This window comes from Lipomyces doorenjongii (genome assembly GCF_038497915.1).
Source record: "Lipomyces doorenjongii strain NRRL Y-27504 unplaced genomic scaffold V1508scaffold_2, whole genome shotgun sequence".
NCBI lineage: Eukaryota > Fungi > Ascomycota > Lipomycetes > Lipomycetales > Lipomycetaceae > Lipomyces > Lipomyces doorenjongii.
In genome coordinates this window covers 226,682-239,906 of record NW_027118069.1, presented here as the reverse complement: position 1 = coordinate 239,906, position 13,225 = coordinate 226,682, and the positions used below count along the sequence as shown (strand labels likewise).

The window sequence follows — 13,225 nt, the reverse complement described above, 5'->3', positions numbered from 1 at the left end:
AGATGGCATAAACGACAGTGTTCTAATCACATCTGTGATCTGGCAGAGTCATCTGTTAATGGCCGAACCCAAGTAGTTGCAGACATTGAGCCGACTATTACTCGGGGTAGATGCCGTGTGCAAACGCTTTTTCCATCGCGCCAATGGTGTGGCCCGCATTCAGGCTAAAGTCGAAGAGAAACGCGGCAGTGAGTACTGCCCTAGCTGTGGTGCCTACTGAACCTTTTATGGTGCGATGATTGCTACATTCATATCATTAGGGGTATATATATTATCTTATGTTGACGTTGACCTTTTTGTCTCTGCGGTGGCGACGCCCTGACTTTGGTCTCGGATTAACTCGACTTTAAAGTTTCTTCACTGGGACAAAGTCCGGCGCGGTTAGGGTTGCGGAAGCTATTGCCGGCCCTGTGACAACTTCCTTCAGTCTTTCATTTACCTTCTTTAGCTGCATACTACCTCGATTCTGGCGACCATCGACAACCCTGGCCGTACGGCTCCACACGCTACTGCGCCAAAATTTGATGCGCCCGACATTATATTCAGTATTTGATATATAATATTATATATAACTTATCTCGCCTGCCACACCCGTTTCTTCCACAGGCCGCCAGCATATCGTTGGCTGCAGTGCGTCTGTCTGTCACTGTCCGAAATGCCGGCGGTCTACCACGCATGCTACCTCGACTACCGTGTGCGCTCCCCGGCCTCGCTGACAGCCGATGTGCTTATGTCGGCTATTGCCCGCGAGCACACTCTCGTCGCCCATAACCTGACTCAAATTGTGTCGGTATTCAAGCAAGGTATGTTCGCGTGTACCCAGTTCTGCTCCTTCTCGCAAGACTCACGCGCATTTACAGCCACGTCCCACTCATCGGCAGCGGCCTGTCTTGAGCATCTGGCGACCATTGACCCGGCAACGCAGGTAGTACTTTTCATTGACATGCCTTCCCGCAATCCAGCGCTCAAGCACGATCCCAAGGATGCTTTGCATGGTCCCACCTTGCTGCAACGGATCCGCAGTAAATCATCCTCCCTGCCGAAACGTCTCTTCCCCGTTGCTCTCGTCGACGACGAAGAAGCAGAAATGGCAAGCTATGTCGAACTTGGCGCAATCGACGTCATACATCGAATTATGCAGGAACCGCGAATAAGAGGCATCTTGGTCCAACTCTATCGTGATACATGCCGGATACTGCCCCATGGCACTTACAAGGCAGGCTGGATATGCGGATCCATGAGCACCTCTATCGGACCTGACGAGGAGCGGCTGATTGAGTCGTTGTTCCATGTGATGTTTTTTGATCAGACATCCTCCGCAGATCCACTTGTTGTGACCCCGCTGTTACTAGCACAAGAGCGCGCGGCTTATTTACAGTCCATCATCGGCAACTGGGATTTTCCTGCAAATAAACTTACCGATGACGAGCTCACGCAGTGCGCATATTACATATTCCAGCACTCCTTCACAATGCCTGAAGTGCAGCATTTAATCCTTTCGCCAGATGATTTACAACACTTTATCTCCGTCCTCAGAGCGTCATACCAATCACGAAATCCATATCACAACTTCCGACACGTCGTTGACGTCCTGCAGGCCACATTCTCATTCCTGCTCTCAATGCAAGTGCTGCCACCATATACAAGATCCACACCTCCACAACACGAAGGCGTCGTCGCCGCCTCTTCCCTGGCACGAATTCTCGACCCCGTCGACGCGCTCGTGCTCCTCGTCACAGCAATTGGCCACGACGTAGGCCACCCGGGTGTGACGAACGCGTTCCTCATCGCATCACGCTCACCGCTCGCACGTCTGTACAATGATCGCAGCGTCCTCGAATCCTTCCACTGCGCCGCATTCAACCAGATCCTCGCTCGCCACTGGCCCATCATGCAGGAAAAGAACATTAAAGATCTGATAGTCGACGCGGTGCTGGCGACTGATATGGCGCTGCACTTCGATTATATGCGAAAGTTGGACGGTATACTCCTTGATGGCGCAGTTTTGGTTACTGATGATGAGACGGAGAACGTACGGAGGAAAAGGCTGTTGTGTTCTACGCTGATCAAATGTGCGGATATCAGTAACGTTGCGAGACGGCTCGATATTTCGACGCACTGGGGTACTGCGCTCACGCATGAATTCCAAAAGATGTCCGATTTGGAGGAACGCCTCGGCATGAAAACCCCTACTCCAACACAATCCGACAGTTCAACGAGACGGCCGACAAAAATGCTGTCGCAGGATGAGAAAGAAATGGCAGCTCTTGCAAAGTCACAGTTGTTCTTCATAAACGCGTTCGCGGGACCGTTGTTCGAGGCCGTTCGACTCGTGGTGCCAGAATTGCGATACGCAGCAGATCAGATATCCAACAATAAGCATACGTGGGAGAGAAGACTTGCAAAATTATCTGAAGTCACTTGACGATGTGGTAACGGAATCTGATATTGGTATATAGATAGTGTTTTCAATCTTTGATGTAGTTTTGGTCCGCATTTCGTAATTTTTTTTTGACTTTACAGCCTTTTTATCGAGTTAAGCATTTTCGATCTGTTCGATTCTCTACGTATTTGCTTATGTATGCTGTTATGACTAGTCCGCGCACGTAACGGAGTCTTTATGTGTATATAATTTTAGTAAATGAGTGGTTATGGATATGTTTGTATTATTCTAGATCTTATATATTTTGTATGTTTAGTGCACCATTCTTTTTCTATAATTCCTGGTAGCTTTCGTTTTTCGCTATATGTATTTTTATTAATCACGATGTGTCAATCACCAACACATAACTATGCTATTTCGTGTGCAAAAGTTATACTCAAAACGTGTACTTATTCCTCTACATGAGAGTTCAAAAGTAAAACGAATTTCAAAATCCAATCCAAACAGCTCGACGAATTCACGATCTCCAAATATTCAACTTAAAAAATCGTAATCATCTCTATGCAATAAAAAGAAAGGGAAGTAAAACAAAAAAAGCAAACTCCAAAGTTTCCGACCGAATACCCATGAATACCCAATATGCGAAGTCAAACTAGTCCATCAATCCCATATTTTATAACCAGTCCGTGACCCAATTTTAGATTCCACCCATGACATAAGCAGAATTCATCCGAAGCAAGTAAATGTAAACCAAGGAATCTCACGCGCGCATTCTTAGACGACCCAAACTTCCACAACACCTTCGTCTTGTCGGCTATCGATCGCAACCTCCCAGTCGTCTTCATCTTCCAAAACGACCAAATCGCCGTCTTCATCCCGGTATTTAAGACGGTATCCAAGCCCATTAATCCCACTCGCGCGATTACGCGCCACGATATCGTTGAAAGCCGAGGCATTGCATATGCGTAGTTTTTTCTCGATTTTACTTACGACGTCCTTGAAACTTGCCGGCGTCGTTAAGAGCACCAGGTACGAGTCGTTCTGGAACGAGAGCTTGAGCTTGATGGAGTTTGGTTGCGGGCGAGAGTGTGGCTGGGCCTTGCCTGATGGGACACGGTGGAGGAGCTGCGGCATTGATGCACTGGAGGACGACGATGACGACTTTGGCCGTGGCACTTTGTGCGATGGGAATTGCAGGTGCACTTGCGATAATATGAATGACGATGCAGACGACCCGTTGTGACCGTGGTATGGCGTGAAATGTGAGGGAGCGGGGGTGGGGTCTTGTAGTCGCCGACGGGACGCGATTAAGCGACGTATTGCAGCTTCCCAATGGCGCAGAGTCTCTTCGCTGCGGAACCGGATGGAGTATTGCTTGACCTCGCTCGAAGAGTCAAGTTTCCAGTAGATCGTGATAATGTAGCCGTTGTGGAAGATCGGATCGCCTGGAGAGGCTTTTGTCGTCGTGGTGCCAACATCAATTATGTTCTCGACGTATAACCGGCCCTCAAACGTTAATGACCCACCACCGCCAGCTGCATGACTTGAACTAAATGATGAAAACGAGGACTTCTTGCCAACGGATGACTGCAGAATATGTTTTTTCTTCTTCGTCGTGGCAATCCCACCCGACGTTGCTAAAGTGATTGTGCTGAGAGAAGACGTGCCTATACCGCTTCCGCTTCCAAGTCCACTACCCCCGCTATTAACATTCGACGAGCCATTACTCGAGCTGCGGCCACCAACATGCAATGCAGAAGGCGCAGTGTCTTCCTTGCAGAACAAAAGTATAGTCTCAAATAGGTAGTAGTGATATTCCTTGTCGTCTTCAACGCACTGAAACAGCCCGTCATACAATAGATCTCCAAAATGCTCCATCTTATGGCCCTTCCAATCGTCGATCCGTACGCAGAGGGACAGAGCAACCTGCTTATTCTCGGTTTGCCGCTGAGTTTCGTTCACACGATTGGCGACACGTTTCATAGCGTGGAAGCCTTCCAGTAATTCAGAGTAATATTCATCCTCCTCGGGAGTGTACTTCAACAGTTCCTATTTCGTTACATTAATAGCCTGTTCAAACATAACTCAACTCGAGATTAATAATACCTTCAAGAGCAACGGATACTTGCAAATCCTCTGGATAGGCTTAATCAAGATTGATGGCAATTCGTACGTAGGCTCAATCACATCCTTCAACTTTGCAAGCTTAGGCGCCTCTTGAATGGCGATATCAGATGCCTGTTTCTGCTGCGATGCGTACGTCTCATATACTGCAAACGGGGACTCCATGCTCAGAAAGAACGCGCCCAACCGTTGCGCGCCAAGCGGCAATCGCGCGTTGGTCTCAATCCCGACCAAAAACTTGCGTTGACAATCAACAAGTGTATTGAGGTTTGGGAATAAGAAATGAATAGTGTCTGCCGAAACAATCTCTTGGATCTGGAGCTGTTTCATGTATCCCTGCAGCAACTCAAGATCCTGTACGTATTTCCGCTCTGTCTGCAGCAGTTCTTGCATAACTTTGGAGCGGAGATCGCCAGGCGCGGACGTCGCGCCGTCGGTTTTCGAAACGATTTCTTCTTCGAAGGCGTCCATGTACTCGCTATCGCCTAGCATCCGTCGACGCGATTCCAAGATGTCTAGAACTAGATTGACAGTACGCGTGACCTGGAGTAGGTGAGTCGTGTCGTCCGAAAACACGTTCGTCACAGTGAACAAGTCGTCGTCCGCGAATCTCAAGCGCGATTTGCACGCGTTGACAAACTCGTATACGCCGCGCTTGCATGTTTTGAGATCCTGCTGTGATGGCGCGAAGACCTCTGGGTCGGGCACGATGAGATCAGAGATTATGATGTTTTCAACCCCGTTATCAGGTACGATAATGCGATTAAGCGCGTTGAAGAGCACGCAAAGGGACGTGCCTTGTCTCAAGAATCGCCATAGCTGCGTGACGGGGTCGATGTCGTTAGATATCGTTCTGGCCACGGGGAACGCCGCGAGCTGTAGCTCGCTGGCCGACGAGGCATCGGGTGTCGTTGCGGTGTCGAAATATGATGCAGAAAAGAGCATAGATGAAGTGTCTGTTGGTGAGGGGATTCGCGCATGCGCAAGGTAGACTGCGAGGCCATGGACGGAGGCCAGGCGCGAGATGAGCGTGAGAGAGATCTGGAAGAGAGATGCGCCGGTGAGAGGTGGTCTGTTAGAGAGGAGAGTTGAGGGGGTGGGTGGTGCGGATGACGAGACCGTGGACGAAGACGAAGCGGTGGACGAAGTGGACTTGGTCGAAGACAGCTCTGGAGCATACGTAGTAGCTGAAGACCTCTGCCCAGGTGCGGAAACGGAGTGCTCCAATGGGAATGATCGCGGTATGAAAAATGGATTAGTTTCGGACATGATGAGCGGCGAAGTTGCAGGCGCGGCCGCGCCCAGACGGAAGGCATGGTTGAGGGAGCTTCCACGAGAACCGTGATCGTCCTGAGCCGGACTGCTTAGCAGCAATGGGGGAACCTGCAAAACGATTAGTGAGGAGCAGGCATGGAGTGGCAGCAGTAGCCGCACGCAAGTTATTTCCTACCGTGGCGGAAGTCATCATTGCCGCTGGCAGACGGCCCGGATAGCAGCACAACGGCGTGAAGGAGTACGTTCACACGCAGAGGAGAGAGAAATCTGAAGAAGCAAAGATGACAGTACGTTGCGGTGGCTGGTGGTTGTGGAGTTAGGAGATGGACCACAATAATACGAGAAATGAAGGCGAGGGGTATTCTCGCACGCGGTTTTCAGGGCACAAGGGATGGGTCACTGCAAAAGGGGCTCCCAGCTACGCGCATTCAGCACAAAGATCTTGTCCTCCACGCAAAAAATCCTGCTCAGGAGAGCGCGAGGCTGCGCGTGCTTGCCATATTGCACTTCTACTATCATTTATCTGTATTTACTAATTTCGCTATAATACTAGTGCCCCCGCAAGGTCGCGTCAATTGCTGCTCGTGACCTGGTAAACATAGCTCATATGCACCGCCGTTTGTGCATTTAGACCAGGTCAGGTCTAAGTTATACCCCAACCCTACGCACAGCACACATCAGCCGCAGCGGCTTCCACATGTTATACGCGTCTGCACCACTACACACCAACCTGCTTTGTTTACCGTATGTTATGAGTGCTGTCCACTCGGCTCTTGCGCCCGCGACATGGCCCTATTCTACTGAATATTAGCACATATATATTCTCGCCGTTTCACTTCGTCTTTTATCCGAGAATGCAGCAGTCCGCACTTCTGGCTTACTTACGAGATGCTGTTCTCGATGGTCTAGTTGGAGGAAATTGGTTTGATAGCACCCTTAATCGTGCGACTGTGCTACAAGACATTGGACAGGTCAGAGAGGTATGGTAACATTTGTTGACATTGACACTGCATCATTTTACGTGTTAGTCAGATTTGGCGAGCTTGATGTACGGATATAATTCAATAGCCAACTAACGCGAACTAGGAAACGTTGCGACTGTCAGCATACCTCGAATCACTCAACAGGCAGTATTCTCTACAATCCCTACTAGACACTGCAGTAAGATCGCTCAATAAACTACCTTCCACGTCCGCCGCCGCCAATGACTCAACTGCGGCCCCACCCACACAGTTCGTTGAGCAGAGCGAGATTAACCGGATTCAGAACCAGCTCATCGCATCACAATCAACGCTTCTTGACCATTACATATCACTTTTGCAATTTGTGGCCGAGTCGTATGTGTTTCCTGTCTCTTCGATTCTAGAGTTCTCGGATTCACTGGATTCCATACACACACCACCGGGTGAATTACTGTTCGATATCGATTCGTTACTGTTTTCGGATACATCGGAGTTGACAATGGATGCCAGCTCATTCGCAGGTGTGACGCAGAATCAAATGAACAAGCTCCTCAAAGCAGCAATATCGCGACGTGAGGCAGAGAGCACGACGACGTATTTGTCCGGAGCGGTGACCCTGGAAGAGCATAACAACATCGTCTCCTCAATCACATCCGCCCTCAACCTGGCAAAGAATGAGGGCAAAATATTGCAGCAGGCTGTCGAATCCGAACGCATGGAGAAGGAGAGTTTGCAGCAAGCCGTTACGGAGTTGGAAGCGTCCGTGCTGGATATCTCTGCCAAGCAGAGTGATCAGCAGAATGAGATTCGTCGTGAGCTAGAGGATGTGCAAGCGAGATTGCTACAGACACAGTCGGAACTGGAAACTCAACTTGCTCTTCACACGGAAAAGGACAAGAAACACGCCGGGGAGCTCCAACAAGTCCAGCGACAACTCACGCCCTTCCCGCCACAGGACCCAGGGTCTGCGTCGCCAGCCTTAGTTGAGCAACTGCAAGCCGACAACAGCGAGTTACAGCAAAGGATTGCGCAGCTAGAGAATGATATAGCCGCCCAAGCTATGCAACACGGAGCAGAGTTTGACACGATTCTAATGCAGAATGCATCCTTGAATGAGCGCCTTGCGGAAATGGACACGAAGAAATCCAATCGTAATTCAGTACCGTCATCACCTGTTAAGTCGGTGCTGGCCGCCGCGGCGATATCTACGGAACATCTGCCTGGCAGTGGTGTTAATGGCCAGGATGATCCCCATAAGAAGATTGATATTCTTCAAAAGGAATTGCACGGTTTAGCCTCAAGGTACGAAAATCTCATGAGCAGATCAGTTGAGTATGAAAACGAGCGACTGCAGCTCGAACGAGAAATCGCGTCCCTGCGCGACAAAAACCAGAGGCTCGAAGCAAAGGTCCTGGATAACAGAGTGAAAGTGCTCGCGAGCCACACGAATAATAATAGCAACACAGAGAATATCGACCCGAACGCATCTGGCAGTCAGTCAGAGAGCGGGACAATAGGTATTTTGCGCAAGGAGTTTCGGAAGCTGGTCGCGGAGATGAAGAGCGATCATGCCGCAGTTATGAGGGCCGAGTTTGAAGAGCGGCGGCGGTTGGAAAAGGTTATAAGGGATATGAAGCGCTCAGCGAAATGATTATGCCTGCCGATGTTATGTTGGAGGAGTTCTAAATCTGTTTGAGAACCGATAAAAATGCAGTAAACGTATTGGTTGAACACATATCTATTACAATTATGTCTTGTGGTTGACGCTTTCTACAGCCGAAGTAGTGGTCGGACTAAGCACCGCCCCGTAACCCGAAAATAATTCGGGGATCGCTTGCTGGTAGTACGCGTTAATTAATGTCCACATTAGACTCACTAATTAGCTGACAAGATAAGCGGTATAGACGTATAGCGGCGTATCTGAAGCAGAAGGTTGTATTTAAATTGCATACATATAATATACAATAATGCAATTACTATGAGGGGTCGAGCCTTTGCGAGCCGTTGTGTTACTTGATGAAGGGTTCCCACGCCCAGTCTCAAGAAAATCACTGCCGCTGCACAGGCTCTTGCTCGACGTTGCGGATTGTTATAGGCACATGACCGCAAAGACTCAAACAGCATCATCAAGTGCTGAGATTGAGGATGCACAGTGGTCGGGCAGCAAACAAGTGGAGGGTTAGGAAACTGGTTGTGAGGCATTGGCCAGGAGTGACACACCTTTCAAGGTTAGGGCATACGTTGCCCAGTGCCATTCTGGCTCATTCGCCATAACACTTCCGTCCGTCTCCCGTCCTCAGTTCGCCCTCTCTCCCCGCCACAGTCTGCCCGTCGACCTCGTCAAGCGCATTTCCGCTCTCGCCTCTGCTGCTCGCCCTCCCCCCTGTCGCTCGCCCTCCCCCCTGTCGCTCGCTACCGTCTAAATGACTGACTCCGCTGAAATTGATCTCGATTCCATCGTCGACCGGTTACTTGAAGTGCGAGGCAGCAGACCCGGCAACCATGTCCAGCTTCTAGAAAACGAAATCAGGTACCTGTGCACAAAAGCCCGTGAAATATTCATCCAGCAGCCGATCCTACTAGAGCTCGAGGCTCCCATCAAGGTATGTTGTCACCACTTTGACCTCTACTGATCCGATTGCTAACTGTCTGTTCTCTAGATTTGCGGTATGTGTGACGAAGCTTCCCATTTCTTCCTAATGTGCACCCGCGCCTTCCGGCATCCACAGTGCTCCCGTCATCTGAAAGTACATACTAACATCCATCAACAGGCGATATCCATGGTCAGTACTATGATCTTCTGAGATTGTTCGAATACGGTGGGTTCCCGCCGGAGGCGAACTACCTGTTCCTGGGTGACTACGTCGACAGAGGAAAGCAGTCCTTGGAAACCATATGTCTGCTCTTGGCATACAAGATCAAATATCCGGAAAACTTCTTCATTCTCCGTGGAAACCACGAGTGCGCGTCCATCAATCGTATCTACGGCTTCTACGATGAATGTACGTAAAACGTTTGTACCTAGTTTATTTTGTTTCCTCCTACTAACGCCTTGTCGCGCGTAGGCAAGCGTCGATACAACATCAAGCTATGGAAGACATTCACCGATTGCTTCAACTGTCTACCCATCGCCGCTATCATCGACGAGAAAATTTTCACCATGCACGGCGGTCTCTCCCCCGATCTCAACAACATGGAGCAGATCAGACGAATCATGCGGCCAACCGACATTCCCGACTCTGGCCTGCTGTGTGATCTCCTCTGGTCAGATCCAGATAAAGACATAACAGGATGGAACGAAAACGATCGCGGTGTCTCGTTCACATTTGGACCCGATGTCGTGTCCCGATTTTTGCAGAAGCATGATATGGATCTGATTTGCAGAGCTCACCAGGTTGTCGAGGACGGCTACGAGTTCTTTTCAAAACGTCAGCTCGTGACATTGTTTTCGGCACCCAATTATTGTGGAGAGTTTGACAACGCGGGTGCCATGATGAGTGTGGACGAAAGCTTATTATGCTCCTTCCAGGTGTGTACAATGACCAAAGTGGGATCAAATAAGCCCAGATACTAATAAGTTAATCAGATTTTGAAGCCAGCCGAAAAGAAACCAAAGTACGGGTATGCGGGAATGGGATCGACGCCTCGAAAGCAGAAGAAAGCTCCAAAATAACCAGCAGCATCAATCTTGCTGTCATTCCCTCTTCAGCCGTCTATCATGCAAGGGGGTTCTTGTACTACGGTTGCTTTGGCGGGCACACCTGCACTTTGTAAAATATGGAGGACTTCGAATCTTTTAGTGCATATTTCCCCATCTATTCCTCTTCCTATTGGTTAGGAAACTTCTATATACTTGTCCGTCTCCCAGTTTGTTCAGTATTGTTTTGTTTCTATTTGTGTTTTACGTTTGTGCGTTTGCTGGCTTGTATATAATTGTCGTTTTTGTCGCCGCGTGCTTTTTTTTCTCTCACCTGTTTACTTGCTATGAGTTTATGCCTTTTTCATTTATTTGTTTTCGTATTATATAAATTTCTCGTTTGTAGTTGTGTGTCTCTAAATCGGTTTGCATTGTGATTGTTTGTTGTGTGCTTTGTCCCAAATTTTTCCGCTCCTCATTCGTGTCCTCAGCTTCCCTTTCCTTTGGCCGTTTGCTAGGTTGTATTTGTGCAATTAATTCGTGGAAAAAGGTACAAGAGCTTGAGTTTAGAGTGCTTAATGCTGAAACACTATATTGCCGTTGAAGTTGTTGAAGGTGGGGAATAATTGTTAGCGACAACATGTTTGTATGTCGTATTCTGTTGTCCACGCAACTTTAATATGAGCGAATGAATGACTTGGAAAGAATGAACTCGATTTGTTTTTGAAAGATTGTTGGCTACCACTTGTATTAGATGGCCACCAAACCCGGATCTACCGGCGTGGCTTGGCAATAAAATGGAGAGGTCACCTTGTTTGATGAGGTGTAAAAATATTATGTTATGGAATGGCATAATATGGATGTGTAATGCGTTCTAGTGCGGAGTGGACTACAGTGCATCTGCTATTCTCTAGTTCAGCTCTAGAACACTTCTGTCCGGTGCAAAAACGATAGGAGGAATTTTCAACAACAATGTCAAACACAGGCCGCACATATGACAGCCGTATACCAACAATCCAAGCCGCTATACGACCTGCACACCTGTCGGAATTCTACGGAATGAAGATTGACAAGCTCGGCTACAGTCAAATCATTATGTCATTATCAGGGGATGTTACAGAGTGCCTGATGCGCTGGAAACTGCTCTTCATTATCATTGTAAGCAGGGTGATTGCCCACTTCCTCTTGCTAAATGCATTCTGGAATTCCCCCCTAGCATTCACATGCGCTGCAGCAAGAATCAGAGACACTTCCCATTAGTATGTTTTCTAAATACTTTATCGTTTCGAAGTGTAGATGAAACAATCGCGGAGCAAAATCTCTGCCTTGCAACCCGACTCGCCCGCTCCGGTACTACTAGATTCTTGCAGTCGCACATCAAGTCACGCCGATTACGAACCGACGTCATATATGCAACTGCTGTTATCTATAACATTAATATAGCCTATTCATTACCGGATCGCCTCGTTGTCGCCATGCATCCATCATAGCTGGCAGTCCCTGTGGAAGGGAAACCAGCACATAATACACACACCTTATTAATATAATTAAGAGTGGCGCATCCGATACGTCGCCGTCTGCGGCTCGAGTGCTTTCTCAGTTCGTCACGTTATCCGTGCGGCTCATATTGTGGGGCAGCTGCGAACTTCGTTAGCTGTAAGGTTGCGAATTTTTCCATCAACCATTTAGGCTGTTGGCTTCGGGAATTAGTTGTATGCACCGTGACTTAGAGTAGGCATACAAGTGACCGTTCACAATTGTGTTAGATTGGCTCAAAGCTTGTATTGCGCAACGACTTCACAAAGAATAGGTATCCGATGCCAATACTTTTACGGCATATTGCAGTCATTGCAAACATCACCGCCGTCATCCGAGATTAAGTCCTCTGTCGTCGCCACGGCAGCTTTTACCAACTGCTCTTTTGTTGCATTGGTCCCTACGTCATTGTGCGTTGCAGGAGCCATCTCTACTGACGTATCTTTCTTTGCATGCCGGTCAACATGACCTAAATCACGCATCGGAAATAATACGTCGCGGATCAATCTTTTAAGATCTTTCGAGTCTATATAAAGTGTTACTAATTAGATCCAGCGCAAGCCACCAAGTATACTTCAGATATCAACACACCTGGAAATCCATTGTTGTCTTTGCGATTCCAGATAATGACTTCCTCTGATTCCGCATTTTCCGTTAGTCGCACTACAAATGTCCCGCCGCTAGAAGGAATCATTGAAACTTCACCCAACTCCGTCGAAAACGTGGATAACAGCTCCTGAGCATACCTATTATTCATTTGTCAGCACTCGACACGTCAATCAAGTGAGGAATATCTGAAAAACGTCGAGACTTGCCATGCTGCACGAAGATTCCATTTACATGCCGTGCAGAATTCGATAGATATATGCGGGTAGTGGATGGTTGGGGGCATGGGTTCTGGCATAGGTCCTCGACTGTATTGCGAAAAATGAGTCTTTCTATGACAACCGTGGGAATATGATGGAGTTGAAGTTGACGGCTATGGTGATGACGGCTATGATAGTACATACTCACCGTGAAACTTAGCCTTGTGGCACTTCCGATTTGGACGCACGTGATCTAAATCTTGAACGTAATTGTGCATTTACTGCAATGATAATATAGGGCGTAACCCTACAATTGACTTCGCAGTCACGGTCCTACGTGGGAAATCACCCTGTCCCAATTGCATACTGGCACATAATGGTGATGATCACGAAAGAGTAGGTCATCGTAACCTTCGGCTAGACAATCTAACGACACCTTTCGTGTTTTACAAAAGGTATGAGTGATTTCGAGAATATTTTATCTGGCTGGTATGAGCGTTCG

General features: G+C 48.2%; 6 protein-coding genes across 6 annotated transcripts; 3 read left to right on the top strand and 3 right to left on the bottom strand.

Moving 5' to 3' along the window:
* Positions 1–655: 655 nt before the first annotated feature.
* Positions 656–2,425, top strand: V1508DRAFT_347705 (uncharacterized protein; the record flags this gene model as incomplete). The annotated part of the gene is made up of 2 exons (XM_066936703.1): positions 656–803; positions 861–2,425. 2 exons carry the CDS (start codon positions 656–658, stop codon positions 2,423–2,425), a joined length of 1,713 nt encoding a protein of 570 aa, XP_066798758.1.
* Positions 2,426–2,791: 366 nt separating this feature from the next.
* V1508DRAFT_98862 (uncharacterized protein) lies at positions 2,792–6,074 on the bottom strand. Its single transcript, XM_066943136.1, has 3 exons — positions 5,958–6,074; positions 4,490–5,890; positions 2,792–4,432 (listed from the first exon to the last, which is right to left on the bottom strand). The coding sequence occupies exons 1-3, from the start codon at positions 5,973–5,975 to the stop codon at positions 3,158–3,160; spliced, it is 2,694 nt and encodes an 897-aa protein (XP_066798757.1). The 5' UTR covers positions 5,976–6,074; the 3' UTR covers positions 2,792–3,157.
* Positions 6,075–6,493: 419 nt separating this feature from the next.
* On the top strand, positions 6,494–8,507 carry V1508DRAFT_98878 (uncharacterized protein). The gene is made up of 2 exons (XM_066943137.1): positions 6,494–6,762; positions 6,869–8,507. The coding sequence occupies exons 1-2, from the start codon at positions 6,637–6,639 to the stop codon at positions 8,393–8,395; spliced, it is 1,653 nt and encodes a 550-aa protein (XP_066798756.1). The 5' UTR covers positions 6,494–6,636; the 3' UTR covers positions 8,396–8,507.
* Positions 8,400–8,907, bottom strand: V1508DRAFT_408602 (uncharacterized protein). Its single transcript, XM_066939027.1, has one exon. The coding sequence runs from the start codon at positions 8,869–8,871 to the stop codon at positions 8,620–8,622; it is 252 nt and encodes an 83-aa protein (XP_066798755.1). The 5' UTR covers positions 8,872–8,907; the 3' UTR covers positions 8,400–8,619.
* Positions 8,908–9,167: 260 nt separating this feature from the next.
* Positions 9,168–10,417, top strand: V1508DRAFT_394573 (Metallo-dependent phosphatase-like protein; the record flags this gene model as incomplete). Its single annotated transcript, XM_066938010.1, has 5 exons — positions 9,168–9,347; positions 9,405–9,411; positions 9,516–9,746; positions 9,810–10,273; positions 10,331–10,417. 5 exons carry the CDS (start codon positions 9,168–9,170, stop codon positions 10,415–10,417), a joined length of 969 nt encoding a protein of 322 aa, XP_066798754.1.
* A 1,793-nt stretch (positions 10,418–12,210) lies between these two features.
* Positions 12,211–12,809, bottom strand: V1508DRAFT_401671 (Rdx family-domain-containing protein; the record flags this gene model as incomplete). The annotated part of the gene is made up of 3 exons (XM_066938433.1): positions 12,211–12,443; positions 12,509–12,663; positions 12,733–12,809. The coding sequence occupies 3 exons, from the start codon at positions 12,807–12,809 to the stop codon at positions 12,211–12,213; spliced, it is 465 nt and encodes a 154-aa protein (XP_066798753.1).
* Between the last annotated feature and the right edge of the window lie 416 nt (positions 12,810–13,225).